The sequence below is a fragment of the Rhineura floridana genome, chromosome 1 (assembly GCF_030035675.1).
Source record: "Rhineura floridana isolate rRhiFlo1 chromosome 1, rRhiFlo1.hap2, whole genome shotgun sequence".
In the NCBI taxonomy this organism is placed as follows: Eukaryota; Metazoa; Chordata; class Lepidosauria; order Squamata; family Rhineuridae; genus Rhineura; species Rhineura floridana.
In genome coordinates this window covers 12,244,524-12,270,020 of record NC_084480.1, presented here as the reverse complement: position 1 = coordinate 12,270,020, position 25,497 = coordinate 12,244,524, and the positions used below count along the sequence as shown (strand labels likewise).

General features: G+C 46.9%; 1 protein-coding gene across 4 annotated transcripts in view; it reads left to right on the top strand.

Annotated features, from left to right (window-relative positions):
- LOC133378951 (ectopic P granules protein 5 homolog) overlaps positions 1-25,497 on the top strand; it is a 74,211-nt gene that overhangs the window by 9,222 nt on the left and 39,492 nt on the right. For 2 of the 4 annotated variants that reach the window (XM_061613589.1, XM_061613566.1), the window contains exons 3-19: positions 1,057-1,300; positions 2,216-2,352; positions 4,759-4,866; positions 5,335-5,408; positions 6,191-6,299; positions 7,466-7,580; positions 8,453-8,603; positions 10,460-10,615; positions 11,627-11,784; positions 13,764-13,918; positions 14,885-15,025; positions 15,549-15,713; positions 16,830-16,952; positions 18,093-18,343; positions 20,642-20,782; positions 21,980-22,124; positions 24,852-25,049. In XM_061613589.1, the coding sequence (XP_061469573.1) occupies positions 1,057-1,300; positions 2,216-2,352; positions 4,759-4,866; positions 5,335-5,408; positions 6,191-6,299; positions 7,466-7,580; positions 8,453-8,603; positions 10,460-10,615; positions 11,627-11,784; positions 13,764-13,918; positions 14,885-15,025; positions 15,549-15,713; positions 16,830-16,952; positions 18,093-18,343; positions 20,642-20,782; positions 21,980-22,124; positions 24,852-25,049 (2,571 nt within the window). The remainder of the gene's footprint in view (positions 1-1,056; positions 1,301-2,215; positions 2,353-4,758; positions 4,867-5,334; positions 5,409-6,190; positions 6,300-7,465; positions 7,581-8,452; positions 8,604-10,459; positions 10,616-11,626; positions 11,785-13,763; positions 13,919-14,884; positions 15,026-15,548; positions 15,714-16,829; positions 16,953-18,092; positions 18,344-20,641; positions 20,783-21,979; positions 22,125-24,851; positions 25,050-25,497) is intronic. The other 2 variants (XM_061613582.1, XM_061613573.1) reach the window with 2 other exon arrangements.

The window sequence follows — 25,497 nt, the reverse complement described above, 5'->3', positions numbered from 1 at the left end:
GACGAGAACATGTGGCCCCTTGAAGATGGGCTTTTTTTTTTACAGAGGTGGGTGATTTTCGTAAGGAATCGCATGTAATAAGCGATAATCTACTGTGTATTTGAGATGCTTGCCTGGATCTTACCCAAATGTATCTAGTTCAGCATTTTAGGCTGTGTCCAATGTTAGTCCTGATCAGAGTAGACCCATTACAATGAATGGATGGGACTAACTTAGGTTCATCAATTTCAGTGGGTCTGCTCTGAGTAGGACCAGCATTGGGTACCACTGTTCATTTTCAGTAGCAGCTCTTCAGATGGTCTTGATCCAGCAGGCTCTTCTTATGTCACAAACGGAGCGTGGACACGGGGGTTTTCTGCCCCAGCATCTGCGGCTGGAACCCTTGTATCCATTTCCTTGTAAGTAGACTTCATTGAGCTGAACAGGTCCTATTTCTGTAGATGAGTATGTGGTTAATTAGTTAGAGCCATAGTTCAGTAGTAGAGCATCTGGGTGGCACACCACGAGTTAGGTTCAGTCCCCGGCATCTCCAGGGAGGGCTAGCAAAAGCCAGAGCTGCTGCCAGTCAGTGTAGACAGGACTGAGCTAGGTGGACCACCAGTCTGATTCTGTATAAGGCAGCTTTCTACACTCCTATGATTGATTGGTGACTTCAAAGGCAGCTCAGTGGTTGTTGCATCCAGTGGCCTCCGAAACGTCAGAAGACATTATCTAAGACATGATTTGTATGCTTTCCAGACTTTTGCCCCCACATTCATGAGGTCAAGAAACATTTTTTTAAAAACAATTATATGCCGCTGTCCAAAATAAATGCAGCCCTAGTGTGACAAGCTCACAAATAAAATATGCTGTATTTAGAAGGATATTTTGTGCTGCTGGATCATTATCCTTTATGCTTAAATACACTTGAAGGGTGCTGCAAATGGCTGGCTATGCAGTCCTGTGCTTAAAAGATTTTACATTGCATAATTGCATCCATTCACATTTCCGTGGCACCTCCTTTTAAACTGGTGATTCTTGCATTTCGAATGTGCTGCTTCATTGTCTCCCTTGCAGGGTGTCTGTGTTGATCAGTGCAAAGTGTCCGGCCGCCATTGTTACCAAACCGTTGAGCTGAATGAAGGTGCCTTGGGAGACCTGAAGAGGCTCTTTGAAGCCCAAGCTGAGCATGTGCACCAGACGCTGGCCTTGCACTTGTACACCTCTGTGTTGTCCCGCCTGCAGGTGGAGTCTTACATCTGTGGATTGCTACATCGCTCTTCCTTGCTGAGGTCTGTGGGCATTCAGCAACAGGAGCCAGGTGTGTATCTCCAAATGAGATTCCTATTAGACCTGTGGATAGGGCACAGGATATCGGGTGCTAAAAACAGCACAATTCTGCTCAAAGGAGCTGCAAATTCTGCAACCTGCACACATTATGCAAATTAAGCATTTTGCTCACTTTCTGTACTTAATACTAGGGAGGGTCAGACAACCCCCTCATACAGAGAATGTCTGAAGGGGGCTGTGAAATTATGTGAGCTAGTGCTGCCCTTTTGCTGTGTATGTGTGAGAAGGGGCTGTAGCCCACGTATTGGGGGTGCAGGCAGAGCTCCTCTGATAAAATGGGGGAACCTGTTTGGCTTCTTCTCATATGCACTGAACACATAGGCAGCAGTGGGCGTGGCTACTGGGCGCATCAGCAGCGGGGGTGGAGCTAGCCTGCATGGCCCTGCGACTGTCTGAATCCTCCTGTTGTTTCTTCTAGTCAATGAGGGAGAAGCAAAGCATTCTTTCTGTTATTGATTTCATTTGTATCTGCCCCCATATCCTTCAAGGAAGCCAAGGTGATGGTTATCCTATTCCACGCCTCCTTCCTGATAACTACCCTGTGGGCTTGGTTAGGCCAAGAGTGGTTGAACTGGCTCACAGCTGAGCAGGTCTCCGTGATCCAAGCCTGAGATAGCACTGCAGAACATCTGCTTTTATTTCTTGAGCTTTTACTGGAGGTCACCAAACTTTGGCTGGCTTTCATGGCTAACCCAACAGGGCGGGTGGGATCTTGAGCATGGCGTCACACAACAACCCTGTGAGGTAGGCTAGGCCAAGAGATGGCAACTGGACCTCGATGTCCTCATGGCTGACCAATATAGGCTTCCCAGGCCTGGCACTCTAAATTAATTCCATGCTGGCTGCAAGGTTGCTTAATTCTCTTTCCTTTTCCCCTCATTCCCAGTACTGAAACAAGCAAAAGACATTTCCTCAGATGTGGGCCCCTTGAAGGAATGCATCAGCGTTCTCTTCAGTTTTACCCGCCGAGTTGTTGAAGATCCTCAGTTTGAGAGAGATGTCCTCTCGTGGCTTCAGAGGCTGGTAAGAAACCCACTGTGGACGGTTCTGCAGAGGGAGCCAGAACTTTCTGTCATCCAGGCAGAAATGCAGTGGTAGAGTGTTCCTTTTATCTCTGCTATCCCTCATGTTGCACAGAGAGGAAGGAGGTGGGCTGAGTGAGCTTTCCAGCACTTCCTGCTGCTTTCTTGTGGGGTCTTGCAAGACTTGCTGGCATTCACTTACAATAGCCTTCTCCAGCCTGGAGCTTTCCAGATGTTTTGGACTACAGCTTCCATCTGCCTCAGCTGGCTGGCGCTGATGGGAGTTGTAGTCCAAAACATCTAATGCTGGGTGGGGAACTGGATCTGGCCGCTGTCTTCCCCAATCCTTGCTGGCCAAGTTTGGCAGATGGGCAGAGCCACCCACCTGTCAATGTGACAGGGACATCAGGTGGCCTTAGAAACCCCCTTTCAAAGCATCATCTTGCACAGCACTTTGAAAGGGGCTTCTCATGACCCGATAATCGGCTGATAGGACTTTGAAACTCCTGAGGGCACAAGGTTGGGGAAGGCAGATTTAGTGTTTTTATACAAAGTTTAGATCCCATTTCTGTTAGAGGAGAACATCAGCTTATCTCAGAGACGCCAATCCAAGTGACTTGTGTAACCACTTAATGTGGCATACTCCAGATCTCACTTGATCCAGTTAGGTTACCAATTAATGCATTTTAACCTTGGTTTCCTATTCACATCAGAAGGGGTCAAAGTTTGCCTGCTTTATGGATATATCCATATGGGTGGAGGGAGCACCCTGCTTCAGTTTGGTATTTGCTTGCCTGTTCTTTAATTGGAAGAGGAGTTACGAACATAATGCTTATGAACTTGTTTAAAAGCTGTGATCTGGGCAAGCAAGATTCTGCACGAAGGGTTTTTGCGATCTTGGCTCCATGTTTGACAGTACATGGAACACAATGACTTCCCATACACGGCTATCGTCGTGCCCAGGGTGGTATGGACTGTTAGCTTACATGGGCCGTTCAGTAGGTTCCCTGCTCTGTTGGAGCTGTGGGGATGAGAAGAGATGCAAGGTGCCTCAGGGTTGCTGAAGAGAAGGGTAAGACAGTCTGGTTCCAGTCTTTCCTGGCTCAGAGAAACAAGGGGCCCTGTGGAAGTTGCAAGAACCAGCAGCAAAGGCTATATTGGCCTGACTGCCTATGTTATCTTGAGGCCTAGCTGCTGCTGGGTGTCTCTTTCTTCCCCTTGCTTTTATAAAAGAGCTGGATTGGGGGGGGCATCTAGTCCAGCATCCAGTTCTCACAATGGCCAACCAGATGCCTCAATGGGAAGCCCACAAGCAATACCTGAGCGCAGCAGCAGCAGCAGCCTCTTCTGTTTCCCAGCTGCTGGTGTTCAGAGGCATCCTGCCACCAGCAGAGGCAGAAATTCCAGAGAGAAATCTCTTCTGTGTTTAAATGCTTGTTAAAAACTCACCTCTTGATCACCCTCGTCTACCTTTTCCCTCCACTCCCCCATTCCTTATATGTCTCTTAGGCCACACCCACGCCAGGCCTTTATTTTACTTGAGACAGTCATGGCTTCCCCCAAACTACCCTTCCCATGATTCTTTGGAGGAAGGATGACTGTTTCAAATGTAATAATACTGGAACAAATGTACGGTGTGAATGTGGTCTTGCATTGTAATGCTGCCGGCAGTGCCTGTGTCTTTGATTATTATTGTTGTTGTTGTTGTTAAACAATAACCCTAGCAATAATAAATGTGTATGCTGCTTTTCCATATAAATATGCTCAAAGCAGCTCACAGTAGCCTAAAAATACAAGTCACTACATCAGTAACAATCAAATACTAAATTATTTCAAAACATAATCTAACAAATAACTCCGTTTGTTTACATGAACATTATAATATTTAAGGTCATCTTGCACCAACCATCAGTCAGTTCAAACATATTAAAAACATAATGAACATCCCAGCACAAGAAAACAAGAAAACAGGCTGTCACCCCAGCACAGAAGTTACGGTCTCTGCTTGTTGCTGTCAGGAAAAGGTTCATAGCGGCTCCTCCTTTTATCCCAAACGCCAGCCAGAGCCCTCCCAAGGAAGTGCCCAGAGCTGGCTCAGGTGTTGCTGGTCTGGAAATCAGGGTTAGCATAATTTCCCTTCACCTGCATTCTTGAGCGGCCAGAAAAGTTCCATTGCACTTAATGCCGCTACTTTTGTGTGTAGTGCCCGGTTATTGTGGGCTCTCTAGAAGTTAATAATCATACCAATATGAAGAGAGAGAATTGGGAATGGAGAGCTGTAAAGCATGTGGCTGATTTGGAGAGTGAAAATGCCCTTCCTTAAGCTCTCTAAAAAAAAAAATCCGTTTGAATGGTGCCTTGAGGCTCTCCCCTGAGTTACCTTGAAAACTGTCTCCTGTTCCTTCAGGTGGCCGTCTTGCAAAAGGTTGGCTCTCCAGGGGACCATCTTTTCCTCTTAAACCACATCCTTCGCTGCCCAGCCGGTGTCAGCAAATGGGCTGTTCCATTCATTCAGGTGTGAATGTTTAATCTACCCTTCCTACTGTGATGCATTGGGAGACCCGAATTTTGCATTGTCTGGGCTGTAGTGTTTTGCGCTGCAGCGGGGGGGGGGGCAGGGTCTGGAAAGATTTTATTTTCAAGCAAATGTTCTTCCTTTCATGCTTGTTTTCACGTGCAGCCGTGTTCTCTCTGGAAGAGCATTGAAAATGCCACTCTCTCCCTGCAATCTGAAATGGTGCAGTCCAGGATGGGGTGTACTAAAATATATTTCTGTGTATTTGAATCTGTTCTCAGAGCTCCATTTTGACTAGCGTTCTTTCTTGATCTTCGTTTGAGCTTCTCAGTTTCTTTCCAATAGTCCCCATGTATCTCCATAAATTGGACATAATATATATTTGGATCTTGAATTCCCAGAATTATTACACCCCAGCTCTGACTAGTGTCTATTCCCCCCCCCCTCCAATTTCTTGTTTACTTTCAGATCCAGGTTCGGGGTAACCCATCCAGCGTCTTTCATTTTATGCAGTCCCTTGCTTTGCTTATGTCTCCTGCCAAGTAAGTATACAAAAACAGAAGCACGCTTCCTCTCCAAGGTGCTAGGGCTGTTGCTCTGCTTAGCCGTGTAGAGAAGAGGCAATACAAAACCAAACAAAAAAAATTCTTTCCCCTGTGCAGGCAACTTTTCTAGCTACCAACAAAACGTTGACCTGGAAGTAGACCAGATGGTTTGGTCAATCCATACGTAAAGTTTTCCCTTATAACGAGGACCCTCAGAGCCCCAGAGCAAGCTCTTATTTCAGAGTGTGTCTGGGGGATCCCTACCTTCTGAGGAAGGGAGGGTCCTTCTCATCACAAGGTTTCTCTTGTTGGCTCTGTACACAACACCCAAGTTAATCCCAAGCTGTACGCGGCATGTGTTGCCCAGGCCTCTTCCCCTTTGTGTAGCTTCACTCCCTTCTGCTTCCTCCGGCTTTCTGTCTGTTCTTTCGCCTTATCGGAACAAGATTCTCTCGCATCTTGCACTCCTTCGATCCATCCTTAGGTCCTCAGCCTTGTCCTGCTCCATCCAGCAGTTGTGCCTGTTGCTCCCAAAGGCAGCCACAGTGCATGCCAGAACGTCACCCTTAACTCGTCTTCATCTTGGCACTCCCCTTTTGGCCTGCCTGGGCTTACAGACAGATCAGGGGCAGGAGGGACTCCCCGACCAGCAGCAGCAGCTGGCTTTGCTAGCCCCTCGCCCTCACGCCGTCCTGTTTGCAAATAAGGGCAGAGCATCCTCCCCCTTCTCTTGGTGCCTTGACCTACTTTTCACGGCCTGTAGCATCTTGTACTTGCAGGAATCGAGCGGAGTTTATGTGCCACATGAAGCCAAGCGAACGGAGGACCTCCTCCTCATCCGGGAAGGAATCTGGAAACTGGACTTTAGTTGATGAAGGAGGAGAAGAGGTATCTTCTAAGAAAGGTCGCTTTTGCACACGTTTGAGTTCAGACCCTGTACCGACCTCTCTCAAGGAGGCAAAGATCAAGCAAGACGTGCTTAGTTTTCCCTGAAAGATGGATGCACTGCACGTTTGCCTGTTAGTTGGGAACCTTGCTGACTAGGGGCAAAGGGAGGTAGATTTCCTCACGTGTCCCTGAGTAGAGGCCCTCCCCTCTGGCAACTGGATTTGTGGTGGCCTGGGTGAAAGGATCCTAGTTTTCCTAGCGGAGCTTAGTCTGGTTTAGAAGGTGAGGGAGGGGCCTTAGGACAGAGGTGGGCAGTTTTCAGGCTTGCAGAATCGGCCGGTTGAGGTCCACCGACGGGAGCCAGGGACAAAATATTGAGGTGGAGGCAAATGCAAAATGGCGGCTCGGGTGGAGCCAGCTGTCCTCTCCACTCCATGAGCCATGAACTAGCATCGCCTCGCTTGAGTATACAATTACAAATCTGCTTCCAAGTTAACTACAGATTAGGGCAGCCTTTCCCAACTAGTGGGCCACCAGATGTTGTTGGACCACAACTCTCATCAGCCTCAGCCAGCATTGCCAATAGTCAGGAAAGATGGGAATTGTGGTCCAACAACATCTGGTCGCCCACTAGTTGGGCAAGGCTGGATTAGGGATTCTGACACAAACTTTAAAACTAAAACTGCCCTGCAAAGCTGGATAAATATCCAGTCAGAGGCAACTAAGTAATAGGCATATTTTGCAGATGAGGAGAACTGAGGGTGAGAAACGAGCAGTTAACATGAGGTCAGCCACTGAGGATTTTTTACTTACTTGCTATTGTTAAAACAGTTAGTCAGAAATCTTGCCAATTTGCAGATTTCCCTGAGGTCTGTCAGTAGATCCCAATCAGCCTTATGCCTGCCCCTGTCTGAGCTTCTTACTGGAGAGGCTAGCATTCACTCGTGCTCCCTTCCTGCAGGGTTAGCCAATGTGGTGCCCTCCAGATGTTGCTGCATTACAGTTCTCATCAGCCCTGACCATTGGCTGTGTTGTCTGGGGCTGATGGGAGTTGGAGTCCGGCAACATATGGAGGGCACCATGCTGGTTACCCTTGCCATACTGGTGCCCTGCTCTTCCTCAACAGGAGCAAACACTGCCTCTTGATGTGATTTCATTTGTTCTAGGATGAAGATCCTGATACTAGCTGGGTTCTTCTTCTGGAAGATGACTTAATTGCACTGCTGTCCCAGTTCCCCTTTCATGAACTCTTCCAGCATATCCTTGGATTTGATTCTCAAGGTGAGCAAAGTTCCAAGGGAATATGTGTCCGGTAGTATGAAAATGATGTAGAATGTCAACCGAAGTATTCAGTATAAATGTTTTTTAAAAACCATATCAGTCCACACTTTTAAGTTGACAGGCAGAGGCCTGGAGGCAGAGATATATGAACACATAGTGTGTGTGTAGTGATAAAGACATATGAAAGATATATAATTTTCACCATTAATGAAATGGATTCAGGAAAATAGCCTGTCTCCTTTTGAATTTGTCCTTTTGGGTAGTTGTATTAATACAATCAAAATGCCTGTTTTAAAAAATGATTTTTTTAAAAAAATTGATAAATATCTGTTGTAACAGTGGCCAAAGTACCCAAGAGTTAACAACAACAAAAAATGATCAAATCTCGATTAAAAAAACAAATAAAATTGGGATTAGAAAAAATCAGATTGATGGGGAAATGAGGCATTGGAGTTCATAATGGAGGGCTGCAGGTTCCCCAATGTGTCTGGTGCACTCATTCTGTTAGCACATGGATTTACGCTTGGCAACAGAATGTCTCCCCCTCTTCTCCTCCTCCCCCCGTGTCCTGTGCCCTCCCAAACTCTGCTCTGGAGGGTTGGGGAATCCCCAGAACAGATTTAGGGCCACACAGGGTCTGACTTGGTATAAAGCAGCGTCCTACATTCCTACCTTGTAGGATGCAGGAACAAACATTCTAGCCTAGTTTACTAGAATTGGCACCAGTAACTAAAAAGGTGGTCAAGACCAAAAACCGCTAGAATACACGCCACACTTCCCTTTTTTTAAACCGTGTTCTGATTTCTACTGCATTTATTAGTAGCATGCTCACTTTTTTCCTTTGGCATTCTGATATGTTTTCTGTTGCCCAGGCATTTATGTTCCAGAAAAAACCACCCCCCAAGAGATGATGAAAATATTTGCGTTCGCGAACTCTTTAGTGGAACTTCTTGCTGTGGGACTGGAAACATTCAACAGAGCCCGTTACAGGCAGTTTGTGAAACGGATCGGCCGCCTCATCCGGTAAGGAGAGTCGCTTTGTTGCCTCGTGTGGCAGAGGACCCTTGGTGGGCAACACTGGATGTGTGGAGGCAACTGCTCCCCTAGCTTGCCTCGGCATCCCAGCCCAATTTTGGAACAGGTGCTGCTTTGTTCTGTTGAAAGTTCTGGAGATATTTTGTTCCCATGCCGCTGTGGGATTAGAGCCCCCATCCACAGACCTTTGCACATAGCACCAGGTGGAAGATGCACATCTCTGTGCAGCCTAGATCATGTGCTGTGGTGCTGGAGGGGTAGGATGGCAAATGGTAGAATGAATCTAGAAAAGGGCTTGCAAGTTAAAAGCTGATAAACACTGACATTAGACAGAGCTCTATACCTGCCAGAAGCATCTGTATCAGGTGGCACAGCAGAAAGAGGCACAGATTTGTACATCCTCTACCCAGCCCAGCCACCTGCCCCCATTCAGTGCTGCCATTTTGCCACTGCAGCAAAGCATTCAACAGCAGTCCTGAAAGGTTCTCCTGTGGCACCCAGACTTGCCTTCTGTTGCTCCAAGATGAGACCCAATGGAAGGAAATTGCAGGGAATCAGATTTCTGCTAAAGATTAGGGGAAACTTCTTAATGGTCAGAGTTGATTGAAGTGAAAATTGTTTTGGGAAGTGGTCGGCTCTCTTTTAGTGGAAAGCCAGGGCTGGTGGAGGTGCTGAAGCTGCATCCTTCATTGGACAGGAAGTTGAAATGGAGGACCTCTAAAGTTCCTCCCAACGGTAACATTTCTGTGATTCTTAAGTCTGTCCAACAGGAGTCCTGGCAGTTTTCCTGTAATCTCCCTCTGTGCAGTGGTGGTTGGTGCCCATTGGATGAAATACAGGCAGTCCAACAGTAGGTGGCGCCTGAGCTAATAACAAGCGGAGCCAACTCATTCTAGTTTTATTTCCAACCTCCTCCTCCCTGCTGAGTTCTACAAGATTATCACTAACACTAAGGAAGAAGTGGGTAGACAGTGTTGCCCTCTGGTTTGGTTGTAAGAAAAATGGCAGGCTGGTGGGGGCTGGCTGAGACTGATGGGGCAATGCCCCATTTGCCCTAATGGAGCAACTTCCACTGCCTATGTACGTATGTCTTTTTGTTTACAGCCCTTGCGTACTTTTTAAAAATAAAAACTTCAAAGCAGTTTTCAGAAATGTAAAATGCTCCATGAAAGCATGAATCAAATTAAAGCAGCAGCCACCTGGATTTAAGTTTCAATATTAAACTAAAACTCTACACTAACAGTGACCCCAGCAAAATAAAACAAACTAAGGGCCCATCAGCTTGTGGGATCAGCCCTCCATTATGCCATCTCTCTGACTACAACTCATGATGTATGCAATCTTACTAAAATCACACTTTCAAACAGTAGTTGATGTGGGCTAAACTCTCAGGGCAGTAAGTGCCCTGCTGCATAAGAATGAGGATTCCGCTGCAAATTCCTTTGGGGGTGGAGGATTTGAAAGAGAAACAAAGGAAATTTCAGAAGCTTGACTTAAATCAGACCGATTGTTCTTGGTGTTGTCTCTATGTAGAGGACCTCCAGAATTTCAAACAGGGTCTTTTTCCAACTCTGCCTGGAGATGCCAGGGGTTGAACCTGGGATCTGTTGCAGGCAATGCATGTCTTCTAGCACTAAAAGGCTAAAAAGACATCCTAATCCTGTCTTCTAAAGAATCCCCAAAGTTTGCAATAAAATAAAATAGTTCCCTTGCTGATTTGCAAGGGATAGGCAGTTGACAATGATGATGGAGCTAGTGTGCCTCTGTTAAATGATTTGGAGACATTTGGATTCTGCTTCGTTGTTCTGTTTATTCCTCTTTTTGTCTTGTACTTGACCCTTTAGGATGACCCTTTGCTATGTGAGTGATCACTGGGCGCAGTATGCCGGCCATGCTAAAGACTGTGGCTATGCAACACACTCTTACTCTGTCGAGAAACTGCAAGTGGAGTTTGATGAGCTGTTTCTGAGGGCTGTGCTCCATGTTCTGAAAGCAAAAAGGTAGGAAGCAATGGACCGTGGTGAGAGCGGTAATGGCAGCTGGGGAAATCTGTGCTGAATCTAGCTGGCAATAAAGAGAGAGCTGTGAAGTCGTGTGGGAGCTGATAGAAGTCTAGAACTTAAATTCTCAAGCTTGCTTTTATTGGATCTTTTCAGTATGCAGAGTTTGCAATCGTACAACAAATATTTATTTATTTATTACATTTATACCCTGCCTTTTTCATGAAACTCAAGGCGGCTTCCATATGGTTCTCTGGCGGTCTCCCATCCAGACACTGACCAGACCTGACCCTGCTTAGCTTCAGCAGGGAGCTGGCCTTATGTGCCTTCAGACCATAGCCTGGGAACAAATACAAATCCTAGCTTGTATAATATTATTGTTATTTTAGAAAATGTTTCTGTTTCTCATGGGTCTTAAATCAAAGCTTTTGAAATGTCTCTAGGCAGTGCCTAGAGAAGGTTCAGAAACTAAAGTGGGAGGTGATCTTCCATCTTTACCCTGTGCTGATTGACTTAGAACACTGTTCTTCAACCTTGGGTCCCCAGATGATGTTGAACTGCAGTTCCCATCATCCTTGGCCATTGGCTAAGCTGGCTGGAGTTTATGGGAGTTGTAGTCTGACAACATCTGGGGATCTAAGGTGGAAGAACAGTGGCTTAGAATGTTAGCCCTTGGAGCCCAGTGTTTTTTTCACTTTGGTCTGCGTTGATGCAAAAAGTATTAAAAGCTGAGAATGAAATGGAAGCATGGAAAAACGATTTGTGTTCTTTTTTCCATGCTTCTAGAGCCAAGTGTAAAGGCGGATTTCAAAAATCTTCCCTGAGGGGTGATGCGTGAGCTTGTACTCCTATTCGGATACACACCTCTCCTCTGTGGGAGAGATGTGCAAAAGCCACAGAACCACAGAAGCGAATGGGAGAACCACTTGTGTATCCTCCACTTTTGCAACAAGGGTAGCTGTCTGCTGCGTCTCCCTCAAGCATTTATTTTTGGTCTCCAAATCCCAACAGGCTCGGGGTGTGGCTGTTTATGTCTGAGATGCCATATGGGACCCTGTCCAGTAATATGCTCTGGAAGCTCTTCTCCATCATGCACTGCGCAGAAAGCGAGAACTTGGAGAAGTTAGGTGCCACGGTGCAGCTCGCAGACTGCAAATGCAAACTCAAAGGTAATCTCCCCTTTCTCTTGGTTGGGGTGTTTGTGTGTGGAATTTTCAGCCAGTTACATTTGGGTGCTCATGTGCCTATTGTATTAAGTGTCAGGGCTGGTGTTCTGGAGCCAAGTTAGGGATCAAGCACACAAGTGGTGATCCCTGTCGAATCCATCGCTGCAGTACCATCCTCTGGCCATCTTACCATGGTGGCGCTAAAGTGCAGTGGAGAAAAAACCAGCAGCTCCTTCCTCGGGTGCAGGGGTGGGTAATATTTTTCAGCCCGAGGGCCACATTCCCTTCCGCACAACCTTCTGGGGGCTGTACACCATGATGGGCATGGCCAGAGGCAAAAGCGAGAGAGGCAACGGATGTAAATGTACTTTGTACAGTAGGTTAGCTTCACACAAATTCACACACCCCTCCCTATCCCCCCATCCAAGAGGCATGATCAGGAGTTCAAGGTCACATTCCAGCCAGGCAAAAACACTCAAGGACTGTGCAAAGTAGGGCTGGCAAGGGGTGTGGCTGAGGAAGCATAGACTTGGAGGAGAGCACTGAGGGCCAGATGGAGAGGTCAGGAGGGCTGCATTTGGCCCCTGCGCCTGAGCAAGGCATCAGGTCCACCACCCCTAGCACATTTCAGAAGGACTTCAATGGCAGGCTGTTTACAGTACATACATCCTCCTGATGTTATACTGGATTGCTTAGGGATGACCTGTGAGGCACTGGCTGGTGGATAGATCTGCTGGATGGGCTTAGGTGGCTGTTTTTTATTTTAATTATCTCATCTCATCTTTATTGTTTATTGTTTAAACGCAGAAAGACAGAAGAAGTACATATAAACAAGTTAAATTATATAACTTATATTTTATTATTATTATTATTACTATTATTATTTGATTTATATCCCGCCCTTCCTCCCAGCAGGAGCCTAGGGCGGCAAACAAAAGCACTAAAAACATTCAAAATAAAAACAAAATTTAAAACACATTAAAACAAAACATCTTCAAAAACGTTACTTAAAAAAAGCTTTCAAAGCATCTTCTAAGATTAAAACGAAGGTTTAAGAATGTTTTAAAAAGCAATTCCAACACAGATGCAGACTATATATATAAACAACTTAAGAAAATAAAATCTGGTATACTAAAGTTAAGATGTATTAACCATCTGTTTCCTCATAGTATATGCTAAAGCACATAATTTTGCCACTTTAAAAGTTATTTCATTTCTCAAATCTGAGAGAAGGAAGTATAGAATCAGATCTACCTGGTAAGATTTTTTTTAAACTCGGAGCAATATGAAAGGAACAAATGTCCTTATAATATGAACAGTATAACAGGACATGGGTGATTGATTCAACCTCACCCGACCGGCATGGGCAGATGCATTGGGAATAAGGAATGTGCAAATATCTCCCCTCCAACAAGGCTGATGGTAAGGAGTTTATTAATTAATTAAGTTAAAACTATCTGTGTGCTTCCACCCCTAATTTTTTGCAGTTAGGAAGACATCTCCCCACCTCAGCCCTGTGGCCGGGTGACACTAGCTACTGTGTGTAGACTTGGTCATGCCTCCTGGTACAGGGAGACACCCCCCCGCTCTTCTGTTGGTTTAGATTACAGCAGGGCTAGCCAGTGCGGCGCCATCCAGATGGTGTTGGGCTCAAACTCTCCAGCTGCGCCCACCAGCATGACCAACAGTCAGGGATGCTGGGAGTTGTAAGTTCAGCAGTGTTTGGAAGGCCCAGGTTCTCTGCCACTGGTCTATCCAAGGTGGCACCTGCCAGATGTTGCTGGGCTCCAACATGCACCTGCCGCAGCCAGCGTTGCCTGTCGGTCAGGGATGATGGAAGTTGTAGCCCGGCAACGTCTGGAGGGTACTATGTTGGCTACTGCTGCTGGGATACAGAGTACAACAAAAGACACATCTTTAAAAGAGGACTTTAGACATTTGGACCCGGAACTAAAATCTGCCCCCTCTGATGCCGCTGGCAGACCCAGCCCACCTGGCGAGTTTTGAGAAGTATCTCCAGTCGATGAACGGCTCTGAGGAGATCTGCCTGCTGACGACGTTTGCCCAGATGGCTCAGACGAAACGGGGTGATGTGGACCAGGACTTTGTCAAAGTCATTGTGCTGGAGATCTACGAGGTGAGCCGGGAGCAATCTGCTAGGCGAGGGAGCGCTATGGGCAAGTCTGGCCTGGGAGCAACCTTAGTGTTGCAGCTGCGAGGCAGAGCTGTAAACTAGGCAGTCCTTGGTTCATCTCTTGCCTCTGCTTTGAACTTACTAAGTCTGCCTCAGCTCTGCCATCTCCAGCTTGGGGATACTGGTTATTGTTTGCTTGTATCAGGGATGTGCAACCCAGGGCCCTCCCAGATGTTGTTATATTACAGCTACCATCATCCCTGACCATCAGCTATGCTTGCTGGGGCGGATGGGAGTCCAACAACATCCCTTTCTTGGTTTATATAGTGCTGACAGCATGCATGACACTTTACAGCATGCAAGAGGACAGGTCCCCGGCCCTCCGAGGAGCTTACAGTCTAAAACTTGGCATGGAAGAAATAACAGAGGGGACGGGGCAGACAGGGAAATAATTTGTGATTGGCTCAGCTACACGTTCTTGGGCTTAGTTGCAGTAGAACTTGGGAGGTACCAAGTGGTGCCAGAGGTGTCAAGGGAGAAGTTGGTATGCTGTGCTTTGAGGAAACAGGAGCAACAAATCATACCAAGGTACCTGCAGAGATGGTGGTTCTGGATAGTCTTTGGCTGCAGTCAAATACATGTCTACTCAGAAGTGAGCTCCATTGTGTTCAGTGGGGCTTTCTCCCAAGTAAGTGTGCATTGGATTGCAGTCTTAGGCATCTGTCTCAGCCACCTCCGGAAATTCAGCAAGTTAATTAAAAGCTTTTAAAAGTAATCCAGTAAAAAATCTAACATGACTGATAGAAACAAACAGACTGAACAGTGTGATTTTTTTTTTTAACAGGTTTCCTAGTTGTTAAAGTGAAAACAGAAAGGAATCATTTTCACTTGGACTTTCCAAGACACCTTAACTTGCAAACGCTTCAGTAGGTGGGTTTTGAAAAAATAAATGCTTGTGTTTTCTTTCAGGTGTCTTATGTCAGCCTTTCCACAAGAGAGACGTTTTCAAAAGTTGGCCGGGAGCTCCTGGGAGCCATTACCACTGCCCACACAAGCATGATTTCTGTTCTGCTGGACCGAGTCAGGGAGACCATTGAAAGGGTCGGCATGGTAAGAATCTTGCCTGGTTGCTGCTGCTTGATGCCTTTGGATGGAGAATGTCCTTTGGCCAGGGTTGGGTGTAAACTGTGACTTAAAAAGCTCCCACCAAAATTTTGTGCCAAGAAAAACTGCATTTATTATGCTGCAGTAATTCTATTTCTAAAAGGAACAGCAAGGATCTTCAGCCTCACCCACTGAATGATGAAAATTTGTCCACTCCCTGGCTTCTGAGATTTTACCAGCCATGTCTCCCTCATCCACTCACCCACACCCACACCTATTTGGGTAGGCACTAAGGACTAGAAACTTGCACCAAGTTGTGATAAGAGTCTGAAGGACCAAAATGCCATAGAACCTATACTTCTAATTAGAAGAGCCTTCTTACAGGTTCATGCAAGTCATTTCAAGAGTTCCATTCTGTAACTTTATGAGTCCTTCTGGCAAGATTGTTCATTTCCTGGAATATTGAAAAGGATTTCTATGGGCTTTTAAAATGACCTGTGTCAGCATATCTTCTTGTTTTTCTTATTAGGTTTCCCTTTATTTGTTTAAAGAGCTGCCAATGCATCTCTGGAAGCCATCTGCGTCGGAGGTTGCCCTGATCCGCGACTGGCTGCTGAATTACGGCCTGACTGAAGTTGAGAACAAGCTAGCTTGCGTTATCCTAGAAGGGCTGAACTGGGGACCTTGTGAGCGTGTGCGTATTAAAAACAGGGGTGCAACCTTTTAATCGGTGAATCGGACAATGCATTTTGAATAAAGTTAGTTATTTTTAATACCAGTGCTTAGAAAAACCTGCAGATAGCAGGCATCATTTTAGAAGAGGCCTCCACCCCCACACGCACACTCTTGCACAGGAGCGGAAGTCTCCTCTAACATGGCTTCTGCTACATCATAATGAATGCACCGGCTAAATGGCGCCTTAAAACAGAAAGTGGGCTTCAGGATCTAAAATATTCCCCTGTGTCCATAATACAGTCACCAAAAGGGGAACATTCAGTGGCCCTGTTCAGGCACCGTTATTAGTATCATCATTATCATCTCATCATCTCATTATTATATCTTATTATTGTGACTTTATACACAAAACCGTCTTGGAATGACCTACACTGTAAGAACAAGGAACATAAAAACCAAATATATAAGAACAAGAATAAAAGAGGAATCTTAAATGCTCGTCCATAGGACAAATCCACCCCACCCCACTAAAAAGATGAGCACAAAAAGAGGCTACAGTCATACTCAACATACCCTCCAAAGGCCTAGGTAATTAAAAATGTGTTTGCTTTGAGCCTACAAACAGGCAATGATGGCACCAGGCATGCCTCCCTGGGGAGAGCATTCCACACGTGGGGAGCCACCACTGAAAAGGCCGGTTTTTGTGTCGTCCCCCTCACCTCCCTCCGAGGGGGCACATGGAGAAGGGCCTCAGATGGCTAAATTGGGGTCCAGGTTGGCTCATGTGGAGAGAGAGAAATTATAGCTGATGGCTCATCGTGAACACTCCTTTCTGGGCTGTTTTGCCTCCTTCGTGCTGATACCCAAAGGAAACAAACCTCCGGTGTAAGTGTAGGGTCCCTGGTGTGGCGTTGCTTCCCAACCGGCGATAGTTATTTGTGGCACTTCAGCAAACCACAGTCAGTAAGCCAAGAACAAACCTTCATTTGTTGCGAACGAAACAAACCACAGTCCCCGTTCCAAACATAACTCTGTGCCAGGGTTCACGGTTTGCTGTGTCGTGCCGGCGCCCACATGTGCGGGAGGGTTGTACACTTGAGGTTTGTTTTGTGGAAATAAGCAAGTTGTTTTTCAGCAGGGCGGCCTTCATCTCGACCCAGCGGTCCACGCTGAAGTTGCACTCATGGTCTTGGAAGCGTACCAAAAGTACCTCTCCCAGAAACCGTACAGCGGGCTCATCTCTGAAAGCATCAAGCAGGTACCTCCCCTCTCCTTGAATGTTTCCTGTTTGCGGTGGATGAGTCAACGACAGGCTGGCCTTCTGTAAGCCCCTGTTTAAAAAACTCCCTGCCCTCTTACCAGAGAGCAGGACTGTGGGGAGGTTACTTCAGTCATCCCCTTCCCCCTGGCTTGTCTATATTAGCAAGTTTACTTCAAGTCAGTTTCAGTAGCAGTTCACCCAAAGGTCTGTCATGAAAATAGTTGTGAGAAAGCATCTCCAAGCACCTCTTTGTTTGCCCAGGTCAGGGGGAGATTTGCAAAGGGGGAGGACATGGATGTTTGCTTTCTGCCCCAGCCTTTGCCATCTCGGTTGCCGTGAACCTGTCAAGTTGTTCCTCTGGCTTTGCCTTCCTACAGTATATCATTATGGGATTTTTTGTCTATAAAAAGTCAGGTCCATCTAGCCTCTGGACTGCCCATCCTGACCACTGGGAGATGTCCAGTGTCATGGGCAGACACTCTTTTCTTGCGCACCCAATGTGGCCCCCTCCAGATGTTGCTGGAGGGGGAGAGAGAGGGGGGGAGGGGGAGGGGTACTGGGTAAGCCGGTGAGTCCAGAGCAAAGAGGCATGACTGCCTCTGGCGTGAGTCTGTCTGAGGTGATTTAGAAGTATGTGGCCAGGAGTGGGGGACTACTAGAGCCCAAACAGCCAGGACGTGAAAGCCAGTGGCAGAAATGAGAAATGTCTCCATGTGAGGGATAAGGTGAAGCGAACCCAATCCATTTAGGTTTTTGAGGAAGTGGGGATTCCTGCTCAGCCACGGATGTGACTCGAGGGCTTTGGCAGTGAGGCCCGAAGAGCAGGCCAAAGCCTCCCCACCCCCACTAACAACAGTCTAGGAAGCGGCCTTTTACCAACTAACGACAATTTAGCCGTTGCTCTACGGTTAGCTGAAGCAGGGGTGAGGGAGCCTGAGGCCCTCCAGATGTTGCTGCCTACACTCCCATCGTCTCTGAGCATTGGCTGTGCTGGTGGGCTGATGGGAGTTGGCATCCAGTAACCTCTGATGAGCTGCTTGTCCCCTGTCTGTGAGGTAAAACAAACACAAAGCGAGTTTGCACTGCTAGCGGCCAGAGTTCTACCAAGCTGGGAGTCATGCATATGCTTTGTTCTAGGTCTCCTACCTGGCCAGCATTGTCCGTTACGGAGAGACGCCTGAAACCTCCTTTAACCAGTGGGCCTGGGGCCTGGTTCTGAGATTAAAACTGCATGTGAATGATTACGGTGTACAGCCTTCTGTTCCTGCCTCTGGAGCGACGCTTGAGCTGACGGAATCGCCCACGTTTCACCCGCTGCTGAAGGCTGTCAGGTCGGGCCTCCCCATCGGCTGCTACTTGGCGCTTGTCATGACGACGGTGGGGCATAGGTAGGCACCAGGAGGGCTCCTTATCTCTGTGCTCATCACAGGCATTTCTCTTCAAGGCGCTGCCAGCTTTCTGGAAGAATTGCAGTTTGTTTGCCTGCGTCTGGACCTTGATCACAGCCAGTCAGCAAGCCAAGCAATGGTTTCTCTTTGCAATTGTGGGCGGGAGAAGGCGGTACAATATCCCCTTCCTGCACGCATAGCTCAGTGGGGCCGTAGTGGGAGAGCATCTGCTTTGCACACACAAGATGCCAAGTTCAGTCCCCGGCATCTCCAGGTAAGACTGGGAGAGACTCCTGCCTGAAACCCTGGAGAGCCACTGCCAGTCAGTGTGGACAGTACTGAGCTAGATGGACCAATGGTCTGACTCAGTATAAGGCAGCTTCCTGTGTTCCTAATGGTGGGGAACCTCTGGCCTACGAGGCTAATTTGGCTCACAAGGCCATTTCCCCCTAACGATGCCTACCTGCCCCGTAACATCTGACGTCCATCGTAGGAAGCTGCCTTATACTGAGTTGATCCAACTCGCTCAGTATTGCCTACACTGACTGGCAGTGGCTCTCTAGGGCTTCAGGTCAGGGTCTCTCCCAGCCTTACCTGGAGATGCCAGGGGTTGAACCTGGGACCTTCTGCATGCAAGGCAGATGGTCCGCCACTGAACTAGGGCTCTTCACCTTCATGTACGATGTCAGGTGTGGGACAGGCAAAGAAGTGGCTGCAAAGGAGCAACTGGGAGTCTTAAACTGCCCTCCTGATTGTTCCTTGGCAAGCAGGGATTTGCGACCCGTCTACTGGAGGGAGCGCCTGATGCCATAGATGCCCTCTTGACCACTCGGATCTGCAGAACTGAGCACATCTCATTTGAAAGTATTTATAAATTGCACAGTATTTTAAAAATCTCTTAAGGGGTATACAATGTAAAAACAATCAATATCATTGATTGTGGCATGCAGTGTCCGTTCTGTACTTGTAAGGAATTGATCTTTCAGTGTGGTAGCACCTACACTCTGGAACTCCCTGCCCTTTGACAGTAGGCAGGCACCTTTGCTGTACTCTTTTCGGTGCTTGCTAAAAACATTTTTATTTAGGGTACCCTACTCAGATATGTGAAGCTGACATGCATTTTAATAGGTAATTTTCATTTTTCATAATGTGTATTTTTAATCATTTATTCACATTTGGAATTGTTTTTAGGTCAACTTGTTTTTAACTTGTGACTCTTACAGATAGTTTTAATGTATATTTTTTATTTTATGTAAACTGCTAGGAGGATTCGACAGTTAAGCAGTATACACATTTTATTAAATAAAAGAAATAAAATGTGTGTGTTTTAAAATTTGGCACCAAAATCAAGGCCTGCTGGGATTGGTTCCACTTGGGAGCTCTTGATATGCACCCGGCACCCCACGTTTCCAGACTAAATGCTCCTCCCTGTCTTCCTCCCCAGAAACATCTTCTAGGCAGTGATAATCTCAGAAGAATTTGTTTCAGTTGCCTGGAAGCTAGCATCCACCGAGACAGATCATTCTACATTATTGTTATTGTTGTTGTTATGCTTTTTAATTTTTTAATTTTAAAACAAAAAAATTACAACTTTTCCTAAATATGAAAGAAAACACATGACACTTGATAATTAACATAACAAAAACAGAACTTATAAAAATAAGGATACATAGCTCAGGTGGGGTTCTGGCTTGTTATAACTTGTTATAAAATTACTTCAAATACTTGAAAGGTCACACAGAGGAGTGCTGGGATCTCTTCTCGATCATCCCAGAGGTGCAGGACACGGGGGCTCAAGTTGCAGGAAGCCAGATATCTGCCAAATATCAGGAAAAACTTCCTAACTGTTAGAGCGGTACGACAATGGAGCTAATGACCTAAGGAGGTGGTGGACTCTCCAGCACCGGAGGGCTTCAGGAGGCAGCTGGACAGCCACCTGTTGGGTATTCTTTCATTTGGATTCCTGCAGTGAGCAGAGGGTTGGACTCAATGGCCTCATAGGTCCCTTCCAACTCTACTATTCCATGATGCTATAAAAATCTGTCAGTTGACCTTGCAGGTAAGTCTAGGAAGAACACAGAGGGCTTGCCCACTTGAAGGAGAGCTACAGTCCATCTTCCCACAGAAGAAAACCAATGAAAAAACCAAGCTATCAAGATGGTTTCATAATACGACAGAGGATGCCTTGTGGCATCAGGGCCCATAGTATACACAATAAAGGGATACCAAACAGCACATTGCTTATGGTTATTATGTTTGACGTCTTAAATATGTTTTTCTCGTCTTCTCCTTTGACAGCATTGAAAAGTTCTGTGCTGAAGGGATCCCACTTGTGGGCATTCTGGTTCAGTCGAGGCATCTGAGAACAGTCGTTCACTTGCTGGATAAAGTCCTGCCTTTGTTCTACCCGTGCCAGTATTACCTACTGAAGAATGAACAGTAAGCCTGTGACTTGCCCAGATGTCTAGCACCGAAGTATCTGGGCCTGTCTGTCTGTCACATTTGTATCCCACCTTTCCGTAAAGTTGCTCAGGGGGACGTAGATGGGATTTATTCTTGCAGCAACCCACTGAGGTCAACCTGACCTGTTGCAAAGAGTACTCATAGGACATAGGAAGCTGCCTTGTACCATCAGACTGTTTGTCCCTGTCGACCAGTATTGCCTACTCTGGCTGGCAGAACCTCTGCAGGGTCTCGGACTGAACTCTTTCTCCAACATCCTTTCTGAGCCTTTTAACTCGAGATGCCAGGGACTGAACCTGAGATATTCTGCATGCAAAGTTCGTGCTTTTACCACTGAGCTAAGGTCTGTCTAGTCTGGTAATATCTACTCTGATAGGCAGGCAAGGGTTTTTTCCCAGTCCCACCACCTCTAAGGGAAGCTGTCTGGGATTGACCTTGGAACCTTTTGCATGCAAGCAGCTACTCTGCTGCTGAGCTACAGTCTATCTCCAATACTTTGTGTTAGGAGGTGCATGGCTAAAAGTGGGGATAGGAGAATAAGGGTGAATTATTTAGTCTTTTTGTGTACCAAGGAGCCCAGTCTCTCTTGAAGCCCAGGCAGATACTGCGATCTCCAGTATCCACCTCTTTGATAGACCGTGGAGTTCTCTGGATTGCCCAAGACAGGTTTAATTACCAGGAGACAGACATTTGGTCTTTGCTGGTCAAAAGAGCAGATGTCCTTGTTTCAGCTCTCCGGCTCCCATCTTGAGACTCTTGGCTCACCCCAGTAAGACCCTGGAAAGCTTCTGCTAGTCAATGGGGACAATGCTGAGCTAGATGGACCAGTGGTCTGATTCAGTATAAGGCAGCTTCCTATATTCCAGTCGGTTGCCCAGATTTTGTTCCAAGAAGCGCTTTTGCTGGATAAGAAAAGGGCTAGAGAAATGCACACTCATGCGCACACACGTTTTGTGATGCTTGCAAAATCCACTTTTCCCCTTGTGGTTTGGAGCGCAACAGATATTGCAGGTTTTTGTACCGTTGCCTAACCTAGTTCAGCAGCTGAATCAGACGGTCCTTTCTGAGAGCTGAGGGGTGTGTGTGTGTGTGTCCATGCAGCAGGGTATGTTGTGAAATAAGTGTGCCTGTGATCTGCAAATTAGATGAGAGCTTATTTTGTGGTTTTCTTAGGTTTCTTTCGTGCCTCCACCAGTTTCTTCAGCTGGATAGCGGCGTTCCCCAAGGGATGACTCAGCAAATGACACAAAAAGTCACTCAGCACTTAACTGGGACAAGTTATGGCAAAAACGTCAAGCTGCTCAACTGCATGATTCAGGTCAGGAGTTAGAAGCATGTTTGGTTGATCAGGAGCCCTTTTAGGGTGGCCAAAATACTTCTCAGCCTGTTTCTAAAGATCAGGCCACAGAGGGCAAAATAGCATTGGGGAAGAGCCATACGTCAGTGGTGGAGCATCTGCCTTGAATGCAGAAGGTCCCAGGTTCAACCCCTGGTATCTCCAGATAGGGCTGGGAGAGACTCCCTGTCTGTAACCTTGTAGAGCTGCTACCTGTCAGTGTAGACAATCCTGAACTAAATGGGCCAGTGGTCTGACTCAGTATAAGGCAGCTTTCTACATTCTTATGTCACGAGAAGAGAGCAAGGATTGATGCTCCATGTAGAAAAAACATGCCTGTGTTCACACAAGCACAGAATATGTGTAGAATATGTAGGACTACACGTAGACTGCATTTTTTGAGGCTCTTGGCTCTCTCTTTCTGAATTAAGTTTCTAGCCCTTAGGATTACCAAGATAGTGTGTGTGTGTGTGCAATACTTGCTGAAATTCCAGAAGCTGCAGGAAATGGTTCAGTCAGAGTGACAATGGTTGAGCTGGGGTTTCAGGGCACATCGCTGCACCTCCTCATGACTATTAAAATGTCACGACCGCAACTTCTGGAAGCAGCCAGGACTTCCTCTGATTATTTATTTATTTAAAATATTCCTATCCCGCTCTTCTACCCTATAATAGGGCACTCAGGGCGGCTTACAAAAATAAAATCAAACACGTACATAATAAAATTGTAAAGAGTAAAATCACAAAAACATTAAAATAAATTAAAATACATAAAATACAATATATATATATATATATATATATATATATATACACACACACACACATATATAGGGAGTGGTACTAAAGGGGGTAATGCAGAGGAGGAGAAGAAGCCAGGATCAGCAGGGCAAGGCACAGCAGTACGCTGGCCCCAGACTGAGCCCGCAACACTAAGCTGGAGACTGTCAGCTTGGGAGCATCTCCAGCCAGAGACCTCCTAAGGAAGATTCCCCTGAGGGACCATCTTTGTCCATAGCAGGAGCCTTACTTTCTCCAGGGCCTGAGCTTGCCAAGCACAGATGGAACTGACAATGAGGCAGCAAGAGCGCCTGGCTCCATGCCAGAGGACTGCTGTCCCTTTAAGGCTCTCCAATCTTCACGAAATGGGTGGCATCTGGGAAGGTCAGTGTGGCCCATGAGGGTTGTACAACCTCAGTTAAGCTTCATGGTTGGTTTGTCAAAGGAAGTTGCGAAGTTGGAGCTGTCAGAGGTGCTGAGACTCCAGCCCAACCTGACGCGCACTAGAATTGCCGTTGCTGGGTCATCTCATGCCTCTTGAGCTCCTGCTCATGAGGGGACATTAAGCAAGAGGAAGTTATGCCAAAAGAGAAAAGTGAATTTACTTTTTCGTGGTGCAGAATTTGGGTTGCTGAAGCACAGAATACTTCCTAAAAACAAACAAACAAAAAACAAAAATGGAGAGTCCTGACAGTAGATGACTCGGTCAAGCAAGACAAGCTGCATGCAGCAGCAGTAGGGTGAGTCACCAAGTTATTCCAATTTGCTGGCCATATCTGGCCTAATTTGTATGGTTTTCTTAATTTAGTAAAGTACATAAGGTAGTTACTAGCCATGATGGCTATTCTCTGCCTCCGCCGTCAGAGGCAACGTGCTTCTGAATACTAGTTGCTGAATACTGTAGGAGGGGAGAGTGTTCTTTCACTCAGGTCCTGCTCGTGGGCTTCCCTTGGGCATCTGGGCAGCCCCTGTGAGAACAGGATGCTGGGCTAGATGGGCCCCCTTGGGCCTGATCCAGCTGAAGGTCTCTTCTTCAGTATTTAAAGTCACTGCCAGTTGTCTCCATCGTTGTTCTCACGAGCAATATTTCTTCTGAGTGCTCCCTGCTAATGGTGAGAGCTGAGATTTATTTACCGCATCCTAGAGAATCTGTTCGATTTGCAGATATGGTAATCTGACCATCCAGAGTCTGCCTTTGGAAGAAGCATGCAAAAATGGTGGGCAAAAGTCACACTGGCAGTAATTTGACTATTCCATGGATGAGTGTGAGCATCAGGTCCTGGACACACACACGGACACACACACACACACATGGACACACACACACACACACGGACACACACACACACACACGGACACACACACACACACACGGACACACACACACGGACACACACACACGGACACACACACACACACACGGACACACACACACACACACGGACACACACACACACACACGGACACACACACACACGGACACACACGGACACACACAAACAGACACAAACCTCCCCTCCCTCCCTCCCTCTCCCTCCCTCTCCCTCCCTCCCTCTCCCTCCCTCCCTCCCTCTCCCTCCCTCCCTCTCCCTCCCTCCCTCTCCCTCCCTCCCTCTCCCTCCCTCTCCCTCCCTCTCCCTCCCTCCCTCTCCCTCTCCCTCCCTCTCCCTCCCTCCCTCTCCCTCTCCCTCCCTCCCCCCCCCTCTCTCTCTCTCTCTCTCTCTCTCTCTCAGAGAGAGATGAATACAGACCCCATGCAATGAGCATGCCCATGGGGAGGGCGGCACGTATCCATCCCTTGCAGAATTCCATCTGTAATCATGGGAATGTTTTGAAGGCTCTTCTCACGCCTTCTTGCCATCCAGAGGCTGGGGCTCCCCTCTCTCCTTATTGCCAGGTGTTTCATCATTTCATCATTTTTCCTTCACAGAGTCACATTTTTATAAACAGTCTTCCCAACGGACTTGGGCCCGCGGCTGTGTTGGAGTTCTGGGTCGAGGCCCTCACCAGCCAGCCGCTCTGGCACAGGGAGAGAGCCACGCTCTGCCTGATGGATCATTTGTGCCAAGCAGCTTTTCAGTTTAACCAAGAGGACTGTGTGCAGAAGCTGCTCTATCAGCAACACAAGGTGCGGATGCCCTATCCCTTTCTTACCTCTGGACTGAGGAGATCAGCTGAGATGCTTTGACAAGTGGTGCTTGGGTATCGCTTTGAATTCCCCGCATCTTACGATGATTCACCAGTCTACATTATATACACTTTCAGATGTGGTTGGAGTTCCTCCCCCCCCATTTTTTGAAATATTTATTTTATTTATTAATTCAGGGGTGGAGAATCCTTTTTCAGCCCAAGGGCTGCATTGCCTTGTGGGCAACCTTCTGGGGACCATATACATGCAGTGGGCAGAGCCAAAGGCAAATGTGGGCAGGGCAACAGATGTGACACTTAACCTTGTGCAATAGGTTACATTCCAGCCACAGAAAATGCCAGAAGTTGCTCAACACAGACCTCCATCCAGGGAGGCAAGAGGCATCTCCGCAGTTCAGGTGCACATTCTAGGCAGGCAAAAACACTTG